The 21,134-nt window shown below is 44.0% G+C and overlaps 1 protein-coding gene across 6 annotated transcripts in view; it reads left to right on the top strand.

Moving 5' to 3' along the window:
• The window catches only part of LOC124594331, an 86,283-nt gene that overhangs the window by 25,714 nt on the left and 39,435 nt on the right, over window positions 1-21,134 (top strand). For 4 of the 6 annotated variants that reach the window (XM_047132693.1, XM_047132694.1, XM_047132695.1 and 1 more), the window contains exons 2-3: window positions 11,183-11,331; window positions 14,328-14,532. In XM_047132693.1, the coding sequence (XP_046988649.1) occupies window positions 14,351-14,532 (182 nt within the window). In that variant the 5' untranslated portion in view covers window positions 11,183-11,331; window positions 14,328-14,350. The remainder of the gene's footprint in view (window positions 1-11,182; window positions 11,332-14,327; window positions 14,533-21,134) is intronic. The other 2 variants (XM_047132698.1, XM_047132697.1) reach the window with 2 other exon arrangements.

Raw genomic sequence — 21,134 nt, forward strand, 5'->3', positions numbered from 1 at the left:
GGCAGATCGTACTGCTACCACAGCACAGATAAGAGGGCTTGTGAGCTCAGTTGTGTTAACAGGAACTGTTGTGAACTTGCTATTAGCTCTGGGACTAAGGGCACTTATACTTATGGATCCCCAGGGGACTCACCGTTCTTTGGCAAGTTCGTGCTCAGCTACTATGGGGCCCCAGCCTTTGCAGCACCTCTTCCCTTTCTGTGCTGCATGTCTACCCTTCTGCTATTCTTTTTCCTCTCCCTTGGGGAGCACGTCTGAGATATTTTTGGGAATGTTTTCTGAGATTTTAATACTCTGAATCTGAACAGCCCTTCATCTGTTTTTTCTTTTTTTTTTTTCGTTTCCTACCCTTACTCCACTTCAGTGTAGGAAGTTCCTCTATGTTTCTCCTTCCTCTCTTTGTGCTCCTGAAGGCCGGCACACTAGTTTGACGCATAACAGGTGACTGGGTAACACACAATTCCCTGTCCTGGGTTGACAGTAGGGTTCGCGCATACCCCCTGGTATAAGCCAGCACAATTCCCTGTCCTGGGTTGACAGTAGGGTTCGCGCATACCCCCTGGTATAGGCCAGTCTCAGGGAGAGGTGATTGCTGGAGCTGTTACACTCCGAAATTGCTAGTTGGTCCCTCCATCAGAAATTTGAGAGGTGTGACCTGAGGTTTGAACAGTATCACTTAAGGTGATACTGTGGAAGGTGTATCATTGGTGATGCTGGCAATCATTGGGATTTTCTCGCAAGGAGCCAGTTACCATCTCAGTCTATGTCTACAAAATGTTAACGGAATGAGGCTAAATATTCAAAGAATCTCCCAGTTGCACCTCAGTTCCTCATGGTATCACATGCTAAAGGATGTCAGTCCTTTGCTACAGTTAATCCATTTATTATTCAGAAAGGTCTTCGTGCAATTGCAGGCCCTGTGAAATCCTGCTCTTGTGTACATAATCGAACTTTGCTTGTGGGGACCAATTGTACTTTTCGAGCCCAACAACTACAGCTTCACTCCTCCATGGCCTTATCCTGTTAGTGGTAAGGCTCATTGAACACTGAACTCTTCACGTGATGTTAATAACACTCGACTGCTCAATGGTCTGACTAAAGGAGAAATCTAAACTTACCTCTGCGATCAGGGCATCACTGCAGTCAGTCAGATGATGAAAAAGGTTGAGGCAACCCTCGTGTCTATAAGCACTTATTTTCTTACATCCAATAGAATAGTGCTTCCATCAAAGATAAAATCAGGCTGTGAACTTATCACGGACTGACTGTACATTCTAAACCTGATGTGTTGCTACCAGTGTCAATGTTACAACCACACTTGCACATCACATAAAAAAAAAACAGCCAAATGTGTTACTTGTGGTAGGGATGCCCACAAGAGTGATTGCCCACCTCCTCCTCCCCACTGTATCAATTGCAGTGGTGTCATGCAGCCTCATCCCGAGAATTTCCCACGTATCTGGATCAGCGGGCTGTCCAGAAAATCCAGGTGAAGGAAAAAGTACCTTACCTTGTTTGCATGCAAATTGTTGGCTAGTTGAAAGCCCTGTGTTTTACCATCCAGCACTTACACTACTGTTCTTGCTATATCTTGCTCCACAAAGGACATTGCCATGCAGACTTGCGACCTCCTCCTCCTCCTCCTCCTCCTCCTCCTCCTCCTCCAGCTGCGCAATAAGCCACCAAATCTTCGGCCCTGGCAGTGAAATCCTGTGCCTCAAAACCACCAAGCTGGAAAGGACAAAAGGAACACTCCCACAAAGACGGCAAATAAACATCTGAGTTTTCATCTGCCAACTGCAAAGGCTCTAACAAATCAAACAAAGAGAAATGGTCTTCTCCTTCCCTGAATTGGATATCCTCTTCAAAAGTGTTGCCACGTGATACCTTCACTCGGCCAACTTTCATTGTTGGTGTGCTCCACCTACAGTTTTTTTGCCCTGGAATCTGCTGGCTGACCCAGAGAGAATACCAATAGAACATTCATGGCATTAGATACAACAAGGAGGACTTACTGCTGCCTTTGGAATCGCAGCACTGGATGACTCTCGTAGCCAAACCATCTCATTGAGCACATGGCTACAAGCTGTTGCAGTCTGCGTTATCCTTCCTCGCCTCACCTATTCCCTCCGTCATTTGGTGTCACCAGGGCAGACTTCCTCCAGCTTATTGGTCAACTCCTTCATCTCTTTTTGCTGCTCGGTGACTTTAATGAACACCATTTCGTGTGGGGCTCTTCCAGAACCTGTCCGAGAGGTACCCTAATGGCCGACCGTCTCAATCGACTCAACCTCATTTGTCTTAACACTGCCACACCTACATTCCTTTCAGACTCAGTGCACACCTGTTCCCATTTGGACCTCTCATTCTACACTGCCCAGCTTGTGGTCGTCGAAAGTGGTCCGATCTCTCGGACACGTACTCTAGTGATAATTTCCAGTGTGCTATCCGTTTGCTGTCTCCTACCCCATGTATGTGTAAACCCAGTTGGTTGCTTTCTAAGGCCAACTGGATACTTTATTCCTTCCTGGTGCCCTGTTGTGGTGACTGGGTAGAATACCTTACAAACATTATTCTTGCCGCCATAGAACATTCCATACCACGCATTTCATCTGTACTACGCCATGTCCAGGTCCCTTGGTGGACAGGTTGGTTGGTTTATGGGGGTTGAAGGGACCAGATTACAGAGTCCATTGGTCCCGTTGGTATACTGAAGTGTGCCGTGATGTGATTCATGCACGGAGATGTGCACCGTGCATTTTTAACAGTCATCCTACGATGGTGAACTGTATTCATTATTAACAGTTGTGTGCACAGTGTCGTCGCATTCTTCAGGATAGCAAAACAGCTAGCAGTATTTCATTTATTAGCAGTTGATGCCATTGTGGACCCTGTTGCTATCTCCAACAGCTCAGGCTGCTATTTTGTGGAGATTTCGAGCTCCATCCTCTATCACCATGCCTTCCTCCTTTGGAACTGAGTGAAGGCAGCTGGGGCGATACCCTTTTCTCCTCAGAAACATGAATGCTACTGTGCCACCTTTACTATGAGGGAGATAGATTGTGCTTTTACCTCACCTCCCTCTTCTATCCCAGGGCCAGATAATGTTCACATTCAGATGTTGCAGCATCTTCTCCTACTGGCAAGCACTTCCTCCGTCATATGTTGAATCGCATTTGGGCAGATAGCACATTTCCCAGACGCTGGCATGAAGCCAGTCATACCCATGTCTAAGCCCAGTAAGGACAAACAACTTGCTTCTAGTTACTGCCTCATTACTCTCACCAGCTGAATGTGCAAAATGATGGAATATATGATCCACGACTGGTTGTTATGGTGACTCGAATCTCACAATCTACTAACCACTGCACAATGTGAATTTATAGCGTGCCGTTCTGCAGTTGGCCATCTCGTCACTTTGTAAACCTATGTATGAACAGTTTTCTGCAGAAGTATCAGACAGTGGCCATGTTTTTTTATTTGGAGAAAGCCTACGGTACAGATGGACTGGTGTCCTTTGTACTGTATACGAGTGGGGCTTCGAAGGCCACTTGTCCCGTTTCCTCCAGGACTTTCTAAAAGACAGTATTTTCAAGGTATGTATGTGTTTGGCTTTGTTGGACACCTTTATCCAGGAAACCGCGGTGCCTCAGGGCTCTCTCCTGAGCATCGTCCTCTTTGCTGTCGCCATTAACCCCTGGCCAAACTATGGGAAGAACGCCGGGCTAAGAATGGCAGCGAAGCTTATTCATCCCGGTACCTTGTATGTTTGAGAGTTGATGGGGAAATCTTTCTTGTCAATGAAACCTCAGTTTTTGTGGAGCATTTAGAGGAAAAGTTTGGGGAGGTGGAGGGCTTGTCCAAAATGTGGTCAGGGTTGGTCTTGATCAAAACAGCATCCTCTGCCCAGTCACGGGCACTACTCGCCTGTGACAAGCTGGAGGATATATCTGTTTCCATTGTGCCCCATAAGAGCTTAAATATGGTCCAGGGTATCTTATTTCACAGGGATCTTCTTTAGAGCAGTTGTCTGTTTCGTCTGGCACGTCCAATGGGGTCCGAAGGATAATCAGGTTGCCACCATTACCTTCATCTTGGCCTTCAAGGGTGACACATTACCTGAGAAGGTCAAGGTGATGGTCTACTGCTGTGTTGTAGAGCCATATATCCCTCCCCCTATGTGGTGCTGGAAGTTTGGCCCTATGTCTTCCTGCTGTACTTCCAGCATCACCTGTCGGGATTGTGGACGTCCTTCACATCCCAATACTCCCTGTGCCCTGCCTCCCATCTGTGTCAACTGCATAGAGCACCATTCACCTTGCTCACCAGACAGCAGGATTCTTCAGAAAGAAAGAAAAATAATGGAATACAAGACCCTTGACTGATTGACCTACACTGAGGTTAAGAGAAAATATGAGAGGCTACATCCTGTGCATATGACATCAACCTATGCCACCACTGTGACAACGGTTCTACCATCTTCCATTCAGCTGGGTACAGTTGGCTCTGAGCCATGAATCCACCTGCCCCCTTGATAGGAGGGGGGGGGGGGGCACTTCCCTCCCTATTGCTCCTGCACAACCTACTTCAGGAGCAATCCCCCCCCCCCCCCAAAACCATCAGGAACGTCAGTCCCCACTTCTCAGTCAGAGAAGCGTAAATTTTCTTTGCTCCTCTCGCCAGGAAGAGATCCCTTGGGTCACTCCCTTCCCAGGTTCCTACCAGTGGCAAAGCTGACACCTGCCAGGAGCTGAAGCAACCCCAGGTAACTGGTCATAGGGCTCCACGGTCCTCCTCAGTCCCGGAGACTGAATCAGTGAAGCCCTCCCAGCTGGACAAACCCAAGGAGCAGTGAGAGAAACCTAAAAAGAAAAAGACCCCCAAGAACCAAGGCACTGTGGTGGCACACATGCCACCACTATCCACAAACTCTGTGTCTGAGGAGGAGGTGGAGATTGTGGCACCTAGATCTTGCTGGACCCTCACACACAGTGGATGTTGATTGCACAGGTACTCATCTGCTGGAAGCAGGTGACCCTGAGGCATTGACTGCCTCATTAAGTGTTTCATGCATTCCCAGTCTCACTATCACGTAATCCTCTTGTGGAATTGCGGTGGTTTTTTCCACCACCTGGCTGAGCTACGGCAGTTGTTAAGCTTTACACCTGCTTTCTGCATCGCCCTCCAGGAAACCTGGTACCTGGCAGTGTGGACCCCTGCCCTCTGCGGCTGTAAGGGATATTACAGGAACCGTAGCGACTGTAATGGAGTGTCAGGTGGAGTTTGCTTCTATGTCCTGAACTCAGTTTGTAATGATCCAGTGCTCCTTCAAACCCCTCTTGAAACTGTGGCTGTCAGGATAAGGATGACGGAGGAAATAACTGTCTGCAACGTATATCTTTCTCCAGATGGTTCAGTACCCCTGAACGTATTGGCTGCACTGATTGATCAACTCCCTAAAACTTTCCTGCTTTTGAGAGATTTTAACGCACATAACCCCTTGTGGGTTGGCGCCAAGCCTACTGGCCGAGGTAGTGAGGTCAAAAATTTACTGTCACAACTCGATCTCTGCCTCTTAGATACAGGTGTCCCCAACATAAAAGTGTGGCACATGGCACACATTCTGCCATTGATATCTTGGTTTGAAATCCTGGCCATCTCTCATCTATCCACTGGAGAGCAAGTGATGACCTGTGTGGTATGGACCACTTCCCCATCTTCCTGTCACTTCCCTGGCATCATTCCCACAGACCCCTACCCAGATGGGCTTTAAACAAGGCAGACTGGGGAGCTTTCACTTCTGCTGTCACCGCTGACTCTCCCCCACATGGTGCCATCAATGTTGTTGTTGGGCAGGTCATTACAACAATCATTTCTACGGCAGAAAACGCGATCCCTCGTTCTTTGGGGTGCCCCCTGTGAAAGACAGTCTCTTGACGGTTGCTGGAAGTCGCTGAGGCAATTGAAGAGCGTCGGCGGGCTCTACAGTGACATAAGCAGGACCCTTCCTTGGAGCACCTCATAGCCTGTAAGTGGCTCTGTGCCCGCATTTGTCAGCTTATTAAACAATGGAAACAGGAGTGTTGGGAGAGGTATGTGTCGACCATTGGGTGCCATAAGTCTCCTTCCCAAGTCTGGACAAAGATCAGACGTCTTTTTGAGTACCAGACCCCAACAGGTGTCTGTGGTGTTAACATTAATGGTGTGTTATCTACCGATGCAAACGCGATTGCCTAGCACTTTGCTGAGCACTATGCTTGTGCCTCTGTGTCGGAGAACTACCCCCCAGCCTTTTGCACCCTCAAACAGCAGATGGAAAGGAAAGTCTTCTCGTTCACTACACACCACAGTGAACCTTGTAATGCCCCATTCACATAGTGGGAGCTCCTTAGCGCCCTTGCACAGTGGCCCAACACAGCTCCTGGGCAGGCTCGGATCCACAGTCAGATGATTAAACATCTCTCGTAGACGTCTGACTAAAAGTGACATAAGCTGCTGGAACATATGGTGTTTCAGCAGTTGGGTTGGGTCCTGGAGTCATGTGGCCTGCTGCCTCCGTGTAAGGGTGGCTTCCGTGGCGGTCGCTGTACCACTGATAATCTTGTGTCCCTCGAGTCTGCCATCCAAACAGCCTTTTCCAGACGCCAACATCTGGTTGCCTTCTTTTTCGACTTCTGTAAAGCATATGACACAACCTGGTGACATCATATCCTTTCCACATAGTGTGAGTGGGGTCTCCAGGGTCCGCACCCAATTTTTACCTAAGACTTCCTGTCGCTCCGTACTCTGCAAGTCCAAGTCGGTGCCTCCCACAGCTCACCCTTACCCCCCCCCCCCCCCTTATTCAGGAGAATGGCGTTCCGCAAGGCTCCGTATAGTGTGTGTCTATTTTTAGTGGCTATTAACAGTCTAGCAGCAGCTGTAGGCCCGACGGTCTCACCTTCCCTGTATGCGGATGATTTCTGCATTTCGTACTGCTCCTCCAGTACTAGTGTTGCTGAGTGGCGCCTAGAGGGAGCCATTCACAAGGTGCAGTCATGGGTTCTAGCCCACGGCTTCCAGTTTTCAGCCTCAAAGTCATGTGTCATGCATTTCTGTCGGCGTCGTACCATTCATCTGGAACCAGAACTTTACCTTAATGATACCCACTCACTGTAGTGGAGGACTGGTTTTTGACACCCAATTGACTTGGCTACCTCACCTTCATCATCTTAAGCAGAAGTGCTGGCTGAACCTCAATGCCCTTTGCTGCCTGAGCAACACCAACTGGGGTGCAGATCGCTCTACGCTGCTGCAGCTCTGCAGAGCCTTGTTCAATCTCACCTTGACTATGGGAGTCTGGTTTGAGGTTCGGCGGCGCCCTCAGTGTTGCGTTACTCGACCCAATGCACCACTGTGGTGTTTGCCTAGCGTCAGAAGCTTTTAGAACGAGTCCGGTGACCAGTGTCCTGGTGGAGGCTCGAGTCCCTCCATTGAAGGTTAGGCATGCACATGCACAACTGCTCACCAGTTACGTTGCACGTGTTCATAGTTCTCCTGCACATCTGAATTACCATCCCCTTTTCCCAACCACGGCAGTTCATCTCCCGCATCGGTGGCCCAGGTCAGGGCTTATGATTGTGGTTCACGTCTGGTCCTTCCTGTCTGAACAGGAGTCCTTCCTCTCCTCGAGGTCCATTCACGTACACCTGCATGGTGTACACCTAGGCCGCAGTTTCTTCTGGACCTTTCGCATGGCCCTAACGTCTCCTTTAACCCTGTGACTCTCCACTATCACTTCCTCTCAGTTCTCGACAGGTACTGGGGCCATGAAGTGGTTTACACCAACAGCTCGATGGCTGATGGTCATGTAGGCTTTGCGTATGTTCATGGAGGACATATTGAACATCACTCCTTGCCAGATGGCTGCAGTGTTTTCACTGCAGATCTAGCGGCCATACCTCATGCTCTTGAGCACATCACTCGTGTCCTGACGAGTCATTTCTCCTGTGTACTGACTCCTTGAGCAGCCTACAAGCTACTGACCAGTACTACTCTTGCCATCGTTTGGTAGCATCCATTCAGGAGTCCATCTATGCTCTGGTACGATCCCGTCATTCAGTGGTGTTTGTGTGGACCCCAGGCCACGTCGGAATCCCAGGCAATGAACTTGCTGACAGGCTGGCCAAACAAGCTATGCGGAAACTGCTTCTGGAGATGGGCATCTCTGAAACTGACCTGCGTTCTGTCTTACACTGCAGGGTTTTTTGGCTTTGGGAGACAGAATGGCATAACAGCACACACAACAAACTGCGCGTCATTAAGGAGGCTATGAATGTGTGAAAGTCTTCCATGCGGTCCACTCACAGGGATTCAGTTGTCCTCTGCCGGCTCCACATTGGCCATACATGGCTAACGCATGGTTACCTCCTCAGTCACAAGGACCCACCTCAGTGTCACTGTGGCTCACAATTTACGTTCGTCCACCTCTTGCTGGACTACCTATTTTAGACGCTCTGCGGCAGAGTTTTCAGCTTCCCAACACCCTACCTTCGGTGTTGGGTGACAATGCCTCAACAGCAGCTTTAGTTTTACATTTTATTGGTGAGGGAGGGTTTTATCATTTGATCTAAGTTTTAGCGCATGTCCTTTGACCCTGTGTGTCTTCCACCCTACCACTTTTAAGGTTGAGGTTTTAATGTGTTGCAGAGTGGCTGGCTTCTCCTTTTTATTCTCTTGGTCAGCCAGCCATGGTAATCTGCTCTCTTCTACATGTTTCTTGCGTCTCGCTGTGATTTTCTTGTCCGATTTTGTCCATTTTAGTATTTCTTGCCCTTCTGTCATTCTTGTGGTTTTCTCCTTTCTTCCAGCTGTGTTTTGTGTGTCTGTTATTTTACTCCCACCCTTGTGGAAATATTTTAATTGGAACAAGGGTCTGATGACCTAGCTGTTTGTTCTCCCCCCCCCCCCCCCCTCTTTTAAACTATCCAACCATCTCGATGGACTTGACTCCTTGAGTGGTGTCTGCAGTGATGGCTCAATCATCTTTACTCATGAAGCATCAACAGTGGCTTTTGCTTTTCCACTGACAAAACCATTTGCCTGAATTTCTGGTGGCACAATGGCTTTTTTCCACTGTCTTTAAATCTTGGACCTCTTCCATTTGCTGAAGCTACAAAATTCCTGGAGCTCATGCTTGATAGAAAACATTTTGGTCCTCCCACATGACTTACCTGGCCATCCACTATATATTGGTCCCTCAGTGTACTACATGTCCTAAACGGCACTTTCTGGGGTGCGGATCAGACCACTCTTGTCCATTTTTACCAATCCCTTGTACATTCGAAACTAGATTATGTGTGTTTCATTTATGCAGCTGCACTTCTGTCCATCTTACACCATCTTAATACAATCCACCATCGCGGAATGCATTTGGCCACTGGTGCCTTTTACACTAGCCTTGTTAAGTGTCTCTCTACAGAAGCTCCCGAATTACTGCTGTCATACCATCATGATGTTCTCCTCAGCAGATACATGTGCCTTTGTCTGCCATGCCCAGCCACCCATCCTATGCCGCCTCCTTTGACGACTCCCTTGACCGCCAGTATGAGGTGCGTCCTTATTCTCTGTTACCTCTTGGAGTTTGCTTTCGGCTATAGCTCCGGCAGCTTAACTTCATGCTACCTGCTACATTCCCGATGTGTATGAAGCCTTCACCACCTTGGCTTCCTGTGGAGGCCTGCATTTGTTGTGGACTTCATTCGCTTCTTAAGGAAACTACCCCAGATTCGATCTATCAGTGTAAGTTTCTCGCCCTTCGCACACAACTTGGCAATAGTACCTTCGTGTACACAGGTCTAAGACTGACTGTGGTGTTGGGTGTGCCTTGATCATTAGCACTGACCACATTCAGTATCGGCTACCAGAACACTGCTCAGTATTTGCAGCAGAGCTTTTCGTTCTCTATCAGCCCATGCATTACATCTGGCAACACAGGTTTTTTAATTGTGTCATATGCTCCGATTCTCTGGGTGCCCCTCCGAACTTTTGTGTGCTGTACACAGTCCACCCCTTAGTGCAGTGGCTCCAAAAAGCTTCCACTTGCTAGTACTTGATGTTTATGTGGGTTCCTGGTCACATTAGTCTGACGGGAAACGAGGCTGCTGACGATGCTGCCAAGGCTGCAGTCCTCCTGCTTCGACCCACTAACTCTTCCCTTCCTTCCAGTGATCTTCATGTTGCCGTCTGTCAGCAGGCAGTGTCATTTTATCACCACCACTGGCCTTCTCTTCATGGGAACAAGCTCTGGGGAATTGAACCTCTCTCAGCAACTTGGCCGACCCCCTCTCGCCACGATATTATTTTAGCTAGATTGCATATTGGGCAGTGACATTTTAGCCATTGTCATTTGTTAGGTGGTGGCCCCCCTACCACTACGTACACATTGTCGTCAACCTTTGACGGTTCGCTATTTCCTTACTGAATGCCCTTTTTTCTAACCACTTTCATTCTAACGTCTCTGCTGTCTGAGTAATCAGCCTTCTTAGCAAATGATGAGCAGGCTGTTGACCAAGTTTGAGGTTGCTCTTCCCAGTCTTCTATGTTTCCCAGTCTCTAATCTGTCTGCAGAACAAGCCAAGATTTTTAAAACTGTGTTAGTCTCTAACATTGATATGTGTTTTTCCTGTTAATCACCTCCTACTCTACAAAGAAATAATGCGTCAGGTGGTGCAGTGGTTAAGGTACTGGACCCTTATGTGAGAGGAATAGCAGGGTTCAAACTCTTGTCTAACCATAAAGGTTGTTGTATCCTTAAATTACTCTAGATGTGCAGAAGATTATGAATGAGTACAAGCATAGCTTTTTATTTAACAATTAGGATTTAAGAAATTATTGGAGGAAAGAAAAGGTAATTAGGAAAGTGAATACAGGTTAATAAAGAGCTACCCTGGTTGGGGTCATTGGTGAAAATCCTGATGTGGCTTTTTTAGCAAGCTTTCTTCTCTTCTATGATATGAGGAAACCTCTTATTCAGAGATCCAGAAATTTTGTGACACATATAATCCCACCTTGCTGCTCCTTGATAAACATAAAAATAAATATATCCAAACTTAATTGTAATTTGATTTTTCTTGTAGATAGTGTTACGTTTCTGGAGCTTATGCATGTATCATTGTTTTGCATTTCACCTAAATGTTTACAGGTTATAGTTAAAACCAAACCTTACACAGCAAATGACAAATAAAGAATGGTCACCTGTAGATGCAGAAGTAAATATTGGATCAGTGTACTTAGTGAATGGCTCTTTCCTCAGTAGTTGAAGTGAAATTGAAAAACAAAAGGAAAAAGTAGGTAAGTGTTGAAATAGTTTTACAATAAGAGATGTATAAATTATTTTTGTGGATTGTTTCTTTTTTTCAATGTGATACCGAAAAATTGTGTTGGGAGTACAGAAATTGCTATAAGCAGCTAGGTCCAACTCTCGTACAATAATAATATTTATCACCATTGTTTTTAAAATTTATTTTTTCTACCATTTTAGGTTTTGTAGCGAAGTGTTCTTGCTTTATTGCTGATATTTGTTTTACGTGCGTAAGGCCATAGTCAGTGCATTATTATCTGCCTAATGTTTCATCTACCAATGCTGGAGAAATCATTAGAGGCTTAAATGACTCAGAAAGTAGTTGTAGTCATAAAAAAAACTTAGCTAGCAGATCTTCACTTCATGATGTCATCATCGAGAGCAAGTTCTAATCATTACTCTGCTAGGATGTACAGAAAGGTCATAAAAATTCAAAAGCACAAAAACAACTTCAACAGAAAAGAAAAAGTACTGAGATTAGACAAGTTGTGGCTTTAGTGCTGAATAAAACAATCAGCACCAACTCTTCCCCATTACAGGCTCCATAACATATGTCAGGCGCAACTCTGCGATCTTATGCAGCAGTCGGGTGACATCGTGATCCAACCGTGGCATGGCTTGCTGAGTTTGTTTGAGACTGTAACTACTTTGTGAGTTGTTAAATCCTATGCTGACATCTCTGTCTTTGGGCGATGAAACATCAGACAGAGAATTATGCCTTGGACCATGACCTTATGCACATAAAATGAATATCAACAATGACAGAAACAATGAGAACCTGCATTTTATGAGTTAAGTGTACTGGTTGTTGTTCCTTAGATTGCTGAAGCAGTTATTACAAACTCCACAAGTAATTAATCATCATTAAACTGTTATATCTGTGCCTATGTAAGTTAATTTCTGCATAGTAAAATTAGCAGAAAAACAGCTACTTTTAAAATTGCTGTTGGTTCCTGAGTTATGCTAAATATTCACCATGCTACCTGATCATATTGATATCTATCGTAGAGAAACAGTTGTATATGTGCCATAAGAATACAAGCTTGTTTTTAGTGATCATTGCCATTTGTCATGCATGGCATCAAGATCTACAACCACGAAATCTAGGTAATTGGGTAATTCATACTTTATCAAATATACCATTCTCAACACTTAAGAGTTTCCACAGTAAACAGATCTGTTTGGATTATATCGAAAATCCTCAGTGACATAATGAATTTTGAGTCTGCAGCAGAATGTGCACTGATATGAAACTTCCTGGCAGATTACAACTATGTGCCAGACACAGACTCTAACTCGGGACCTTTGCCTTTCGTGGGAAAGTGCTCTACCATCTGAGCTACCTAAGCATGACTCGTGAACCTTCCTCACTGCTTTAACTCTGCCAGTACCTTGTCTCCTAGCTTCCAGACTTCACAGAAGCTCTCTTGCAGACCTTGCCGAACTTGCACTCCTGGAAGAAAGGAGATTGTGGAGACATGGCGTAGCTGCTGCCAGGATGTTTCCAGAATGAATTTTCACTCTGTAGCATAGTGTGCATTGATATAAAACTTCCTGGCAGATTAAAACTGTGCGCCAGACCGCGACTCAAACTCGGGACCTTTCACCTTTTGCGGGTAACTGCTCTACCATCTGAGCTACCCAAGCATGACTCACGACACATCTTCACAGCTTTAATTCCGTCAGGCTGTGACTAAGCCATGTCTAGGCAAAATATCCTTTCTTCCAGGAGTGCTAGTTCTGCAAGGTCTTTAGGAGAGCTTATGTGAAGTTTGGAAGGTATGAGACAAGGTATTGTTGGAATTAAAGCTATGAGGACGGTTCATGAGTTGTCCTTGGGTAGTTCAGATGGTAGACCACTTGCCTGCGAAAGGCGAAGGTCCCATGTTAGAGTCTCTTAACAGCACACAGTTTTGATCTGTCACTGAGTTTCATACTCGGTGACAGTTCTAGTGAGGATTTGCTGATCCTGCAACTACATGCTACACATTGTTGTCACACAAGGGATTAGTGAGAAGATTGTGTTAAACAATCTTCTTGTAGATGCTGCTGCCTAAATGTTTTGTTATCCCCTTGGTCTATTTCGCTGTGGCAGCGGTTGTTGGGAATGGCATTATTTCTCTTGGCAGATGCAGCTTACTGCACGACACTTGAGGAGTAACTTGACTAGAAAACAAAATCTGCAGAACATTCTGATAATTGGAATGCAAAATAATTTTATTGTACACATAAGATGGAAAAACATTTGCTGTCAGCCCATTGGATGCTTACTTTGCTTATGAACTTACAAATGTTTCTTCATTTGTGTAAGGTCCAGGTTCAGAAATATTCACACATTTAATGCTCACAGAAAAATTCGAAGCTTGTTCTGTCAAAATTGTGTTAAATATCCACACAGTCTCTACCTCTGACATAACAATTGGGTCAAACTGACAAAGTCAATTGATTGTATTGTACTTGTCACAATTTCTCATTAAGATTAGTGTTAGCAGATGTGAACCAAGGGAATATAACATAAGAGGCATAATTTAATGTCAAATTTGATAAAATAAGATTAATTAGTTTGGTTGTGAAAGAAGCAACACTAATTGACCTGACACAAATTAAGTGGTTACCATCAGTTCATGTACGTGAATATGGCAGTCTAAAGCAGAAAAACACTGAAATTGAACAGTAATAACTTTGTAAGTAACTATCCCAGTAATGTCTTAGCATGTTAAGACTGTTCAGAAAGCATCGTTTTCATTTCAGAATCAGTTAAGAAAATTAAAAAACACACACATTTAATAATAAGCTAATTTTAGGTATGAAATAATTATTTTGACGATACTCATGATTGTAAACAGTTACCTGAGGAGTAATGTTTCTGTATTGTAACATGGGAAGCCTGCATGTAAAATTAGGTTCATTTCAATTAACAACAAAAAGCAATTAAATTGAGGAGTAAAACTTGTAATTTCCTCATACATGTTCATGTCTGTGCCAGTTTTTGTAGATTGAACATCCATCATGCCACCATTTCGGCCAGTGCAGTCTCTGTACTCACTGACCCTTGGAGCATTTTTTGATGTAGTATTGGATGCAGTACACAGATCATCAGACTGTGTTGATGTGCTCAGAAAGCTTGTGCTTTCAAGTTTACACACAGGGATAAGGGAGCACCTTGTCCAGCTTGCAACCATGCATTGCAGGTGAGTTTAACACATGGATGTCAGTGTCTTTGCTACTTGTAAATTTAACACTTAATGCACCACAATTGTTGGATGTAAACAGAGAATATGCCATGTGTTATTGGTGAGTGATTACTGTGTAGGATACTCTTGTGATTATAGGTATGAAAATAAATTATACCAGTGTTTGCTCTTTCTGTTTGTATAATCAGGAGTATATCAGTAACCAGCTTAAAGCACCGTACACAGTCACAAATTGTTGATATAGAAACAACGGTTCAGTAGTGGAAGATCAGATGTAAAATTTTATACATTTGATGATTCCTGAAGAGAGAAACCCTAAAGATAGTTAAATTCCAAACCTCACTGCCAGAGTTTCCATATGTTGAAGTGGAGGGGGGGGAGAGACAAGAAAACTGGTTCAATTGAAGGCAACAAAAGGGTGTTTTCAGGCCTCTTCTTGCTATGTCAAAAGTCCTTTTTTTTTTATTATGTCAAAGTGAAGTTTTAATTTACCAGTGACAGACATAATAACAGCTGGAAAATCATTGACAGATGCACAGAAAAGAAAATAGACTCTGAGTTTCATTCCCAGAACTTCAAAATAGTTCATTTGTCAAGGAAAAAGGGATCAATAGGAAATAGGAAACAAAAAGGGCAGGATTTAGAGATGTGGCACATCTTTCATACCCCTGTTGAAGACCCAGGTGAGAGACATGTCCAGTACACCACCCAACACATCCTACTCCAGTCCTGTTGCAGGCAGGTCCACCTGGGAAAGCTTTCAGGCCATACACAAGCCTGCTATAATTTCTGCACAGCAATTTGTATGAGAATGACCACCAAATCTGTGTACTGCTTATCTTCTCTCCACTTATCTAACATTATAGCTTCTCAAGTAGCAGCAGCTGCTCTACAGTCTGGACTTTATCAAACTTGTCCATATGTTCTTTTTATCTGACACTTGCTACAACATACAGTAATACAACACATTGGTTCTACAAATCAGTTCTTTGTCTCACGAGCTTTCAGCTCAATATCACACTTGTGTGCTTCTTGTTCGAAAGTCAATCAAGTGAGGTATCAAAGAGAATTTGTGACTGGCTGAAGGTTTCTTGGTGATTAGGACACAGCTTATTATCTTGGATGGAGAGTCATTGACAGAAGTAGGAGTAACTTCAGGCATGTGCCACAGTGAAGTATGTTGAAACTATTGCTATTTTCGTTGTTTATTAATGGCTGTGCAGACAATATTAATATAAGGGCCAGTCAAATGAAAACAAGACAGACAGAGAAAATGCATGTACGGCATAGTCCATATCAATTCAGGCAGCCTAGGAAAAAATCTTACCTTAACAGTCTGAGATGTTATTGAATTTAGCATATGTTAAAATGAAGGACTAAGTAAGGAACACATATTTTTTTTTTGTTTTCTACAAAAAAAAATTCTTCTCAGAGATACAGTCCTCCAAAGATGGCACTGCACTTACCATTTTGAAGATGTGAATTTTGAAAAAAAAATTGTGAAATGCTGTATCTTTGGAACAGTTCTAGATATTTTGTTGGTTTTTTTATTTGAAAGATATTGCTTTATGATGGCAAAGAAATCCTCCATTTTGACTTATCTGTCAAAGTTCTTTTACTATAACATTCTGAACTTTTTTACACTGTATGGAATTTTTCTTTCTTTATTTCTTTTTTTTTTTCCTTCAAAAATGACAATGCATTTTTTTTTTTTTTTCTGTTGATTAGTACTATATAGATCTACATTCCATGAAAAAGAGAGCTTCCACTTTTAGGTTGAACAGTTTTTATAAAAAATTGAAATTTTTGCCATATGTAAAACCTATTTTATCACATAACAGGCTCATAAAAATCAAATCCTGGCCTTATTTAACGTAATTTTAGTTTCGAAAGATGAGTAAGAGACTCATTTTTCAAGCATTTTAAATGGTTCCAAAATGTATGTGAAAGGTCCAAAGACTTAAAGGTCTCAATTTAATCACCACCATAGGTGCTCGAGCAGCGGAGGCGTGCGTGTCACTAGTGCAGTACTGCGCTAGAAGAAGAGCTGTGAAGCCGTGCTCTGACTGTGGCATGACGCTAAGCAAATTGTCGTGCGTCATTATTATGACACAGCAAATGTTCTAGCACCACAGAATGGGCAGAAACAAGCAGAAGAAGAAGAAGAAGAAGGAGGAGAAGAAGAAGAAGAAGAAGAAGAAGAAGAAGGCAGCTTTCGACACCACAACCCACCGGGAATGTGGAACTGAAACACGACAAACGTCGTGCACCTGTCCCCCTCTGTACATGCAGTGCAGTAGAGGGTCATGGGCAGAAATGTATGATACCATAGCCAACTTCTGCAGGGAAGAAGTAGGCGTAGAGTCCCTTGACTCAGACTCCATTGTCCAGCTGCAGGCAGCGAGCGTGGCTGACCACCGCACACTGAAGAGTGCTGTGGTCGCCCACATTGTTGATCCACCTACTGTGGAGAAGAAGGCTGCACTGAAACCGCACGAGAAGTAATCAGAGGCTCTGATCAGGGGACTGACTTGGATCTGCCATGAGAAGACAGTCCAAGAGGGGCTGTTACATGCCAGATTCCGGGGTGCAACCACTAAGCTGCACAACTGGACGAATAAGAAGAGGCCACTGTACATCATTGTAGTGGGAACTGCGACATATGGCAGTGACATCTTTGGGATAAGGAAGCTCCTAGGCTTTCCTGTAACCGCCGAAGCTCTCCCCGTAGGCATGAACCCTAAGCCTCAGTGCTTCAGGTGCCAAGCTGAAGGGTGTGTTGCTAAATACTGCCGTAACTCGCTGTGGAGCGTAAAGTGCGCCGGTGCACACGTCACGCGCGCCTGTCACAGACGACAAGAAGAGGCACCAACTTGGGCTCGCTGCGGTGGGTCACATGTGGCAAACTGGCATTGCTGCCCAGCATTTGCCAGTGACGGCTGCGCTGGAAACAAAGTGCAAACCGAGAAAACATGATGACAACACCGCAAGCACCGCCGAATGAAAACTCAGCCGAAAGGCGAGAAGACAGCTCCCACTGCCCACAAGCGGCCGGAATACCACGCCAGTGTCACGGCGGAGGAGGTGATTGTGGCCTCCACCTCTAAAAAAAAAAAGTTCACCCATCACTTTGAGACCAAAAATGTGTCTTCTGAATTCCTTTCACAGGAGTAGTTTGTTTGGACCATTCTTCTTTTTTCTGCCCATAGAATTCTTAGATTTCCTCTTTGGACAAAAGAATGAGGGCTGTGGATGTATAAGGTTTCATGACTCTCATAAAATACTCAGCACTTTGAATCGCAGCTTTATTTGGTCTGTAAAGGTTGTGTTTTGTACCATGGTGCTTCAGCAGGCCTCCTATACCATCATAGCCCCTTCCCATGACCAGTAGCACTGTATACCCAGTCAGTTGGCACAAGCAACTTACTCGATTCAAATAGCTGGTAACGAATTTTGAAATGATTAGGAGCACCATCAGAAATAATGATTTTCTCTACCCCTGTTCGCAGTTGAAGCATTTTGCACATTGCTAGCAAAGCACGTGCCGGGTCGTGTCCTGTGTCATCACTTATAACTGCAACACTTGTGGTCTTGTTTTCAAAATATGTCACTCTGTAAAAATTGAAACCTGGTCACTTCTTGTGGGAGAATTACAGACCAGTTGTCAGCAAAATCACAGTGAAGCACTAAACATAGTTCTTAAGTCTGTACACACACTTTCACATCGCAATATGTTGTTGTTGTTGTTGTTGTTGTTGTTGTAGTTTCTTCAGATGCTGGTGTGTTACTGCTTTCACTCACTGTTGATAAAGTTCAGCAATGAAACTGTCAAAGGCAACAGTTTTCTTAATTAGTTTATTTTCATCCCATGTTGCATATGTAATTTCTGCGGAGTTATCTGCTACATCTTCCAGGCCATGTGTCTGTAAAGACAGTCCGCCGTTTCCAGGGCAGTCACCACATTCTTGAAACAATAAAGTCTCTCACTTTATGTCGCAGACTACTAATGACTTCACACATCCAACCACGGTGTCGTATGTCACGTGCTTCAGTAAGTTCTTCAAATTTACCACACAAAACGGGTCAACAGAAACCTTCGATCTTACTCGTCGGCTTTGACCCGTGACGTAAGCGTGTTGTGGTGTGTGACGTCATTACGGCGCGGAGTTTGTTTTGCGATTGTGGCGTCTTTGTAGATGTCTTGTTTTTGTTTGTGGTGCTCTCTGGTGGTGTGTTCATGGTTTTCGTTTGTTTTAATTTAATGCTCATTGCTGTACGTCGGGTGAGTTTGTTATTGAGTGTATTTGGTTGTGGTTTTTTGTTCAGGAATGGATGTGAAAGACACCGTTAGAAGTTATCAAGTTCTTACAACTATTCGGTTTAATCGCCGAAGTTGTTGATCGGACGCTTCTGTATTTCCCGCGTGCGTGCGTGCGTGTGTGCATTTGTGTGTGATTGTGGTGGCCAATCTAGTTTGTGGGGCTGGAACTTTTTTGAGGTAAGTTCCTATTTTTTTTTGTTTTTGATGTATGTTTTGTGTCAACAGAAACATCCGATCTCACGCGTCGGCTTTGACCCGTGACGTTAGGGACCTACACATTGATCTGTAGCGTAGCCCTGAATACGAGGTTAGGTTGGGAGGTTTTTTTTGGCGGGGGGGGGGGGGGGGGGGGGGGTCAGGGGGGGGGGCGCAGTCCCCCCCTGCCTGGCCTCGAGTACCACTTGTTTATTATTATCTTTGTTCGATCGTAATTTATGTGATTGGGAGCTGTTGTAGATGTATGTAGGTGTAAGGGAAGTGTTGGTTTTTTAGGTTGGTGTTGGAGGATGTCATCGGTAGGTTCTGTTGAGCTATATAGGTCAACGGAAGTGTTCGATCGTAATTTATGTGATTGGGAGCTGTTGTAGATGTATGTAGGTGTAAGGGAAGTGTTCGTTTTTTTTTTTTAAGGATGTGATCGGTAGGTTCTGTTGAGCGATATAGGTCAAGGGAAGTGTCCGATTCTGGATAGAAATGTGTTTTTTGGTATTTGGTCAGTTTTGTGATGTTGATTTATTTCGTTGTTTTGCGTGGTTTTGTATGGCGGTCGGTGGCTACATTTGTGTATATTTAGTTTGTCCCCACCCAAAAACCCCCAATTTCCCACGCTTGTCCCGTTAGAGTCATTAGGCTTTTTGTGAAACTTGTGTATTTCAGTGTTTATAATACGTCTGCGATGTTTTTATATCCGCCATATTGGATAATACGTATGAGATGTTTTTATATCCGCCATATTGGAATTGTCGTTTATAGTCGTTTCCGCTACATTTGTGACGTCATGGGTCAAAGCCGACGGGTAAGATCGGACGCTTCTGTATTTCCCACAAAGTTCAAAATTCGTACAGTACACACACAAACAGACATCTCTAGGTGGGTGTGGAAATACCCACTTATGTCATAGTGCATAAAATTTTGATCTTTCAGCATGTGAAGTTGTATAGTTGCTCTTGTAAATTGCAAAACTTTCTTTAATATTGAGAGTCGTGTTCCTCTTCACTTTCAGAACTTTTTATTCTTCAACTGTTACAGTTGTAGCATCTTGTTTTGTTGGCAATCTGGTCCCATTTATCTTCCAGATAAAATGACTGCACTATTTGAACTTGAGCTGCTTCTACAGGATGACCTTAGTAGGTATCTGGTCTTCCAGAGACTCTTTTACAGACCTCACATTTCTTGATTTGTCTGCAATGTACTTTGATACTGATGGAATGTTGTTCAACATTGTTTTCTTAGAAAATGTCTCTGGAATAATAGTTAAAACTTGCACCTTTTCATTGTAGGATGCACAGTATTTAACAGCTGAATTGATATTTGTGAAAAATTCCTGACAAGAGGTGCAAGAGTGCTTTGGTTCATTTTCTTCTGAAGTTGGAATTTCTGCTTTGAAGAGTGTGGTCAGTTTTGCTGCAGTGTATTGATCCATAGCTTTAGTAATTTCTGTGCACTTTCTTGATGCATAGAGCTTATAGCTTGACTTCACTATCTGTACCATGGGAGGCTTCACCTTCTTCAGATACTTTCGTTGTTGTTATTCTGTCAAAACATTTAGAACACAAAATGTCGTCAATGGAAACATCGTCACTTTGAAACAGACTCTTCAAATTAGAACACTTATTCCCAACCTGAACAAAGTCTGTTTTCTTTTTTTTCTTGTATAACACACTCTTATGGATATGCAAACAGTCAGCGCACACTTCACTCTCCTGTGGCCCCGGTCAGAAGACATTTCAAACAGTCCTTTTCACAAAATACCTGGCAACTGTGTCAACTGGCAAATTCCTCACAAAAACCCAGAACTCACTGGATGGTCTCAGATCTCTTGGAATCCTCTTCAGTAAACAAATTAGCACTGAACAACTTCAATACAGAAACCTACAATGAACAACCATGATAAATGAACTAACAAGAAACTGCAACAAAGACAATAGAAATAAACATTGTTACAAAGAAATTAGTAAGAAACAACTTCAGTGAAGACATACATTATCCTAGAAAGATAAAAAAATTAATTAGAACATGTTCAACTTAAAAGTGGAAGCTCCCCTTTACAGAGAATATA

This window comes from Schistocerca americana, chromosome 2 (assembly GCF_021461395.2).
Source record: "Schistocerca americana isolate TAMUIC-IGC-003095 chromosome 2, iqSchAmer2.1, whole genome shotgun sequence".
Taxonomy (NCBI): Eukaryota; Metazoa; Arthropoda; class Insecta; order Orthoptera; family Acrididae; genus Schistocerca; species Schistocerca americana.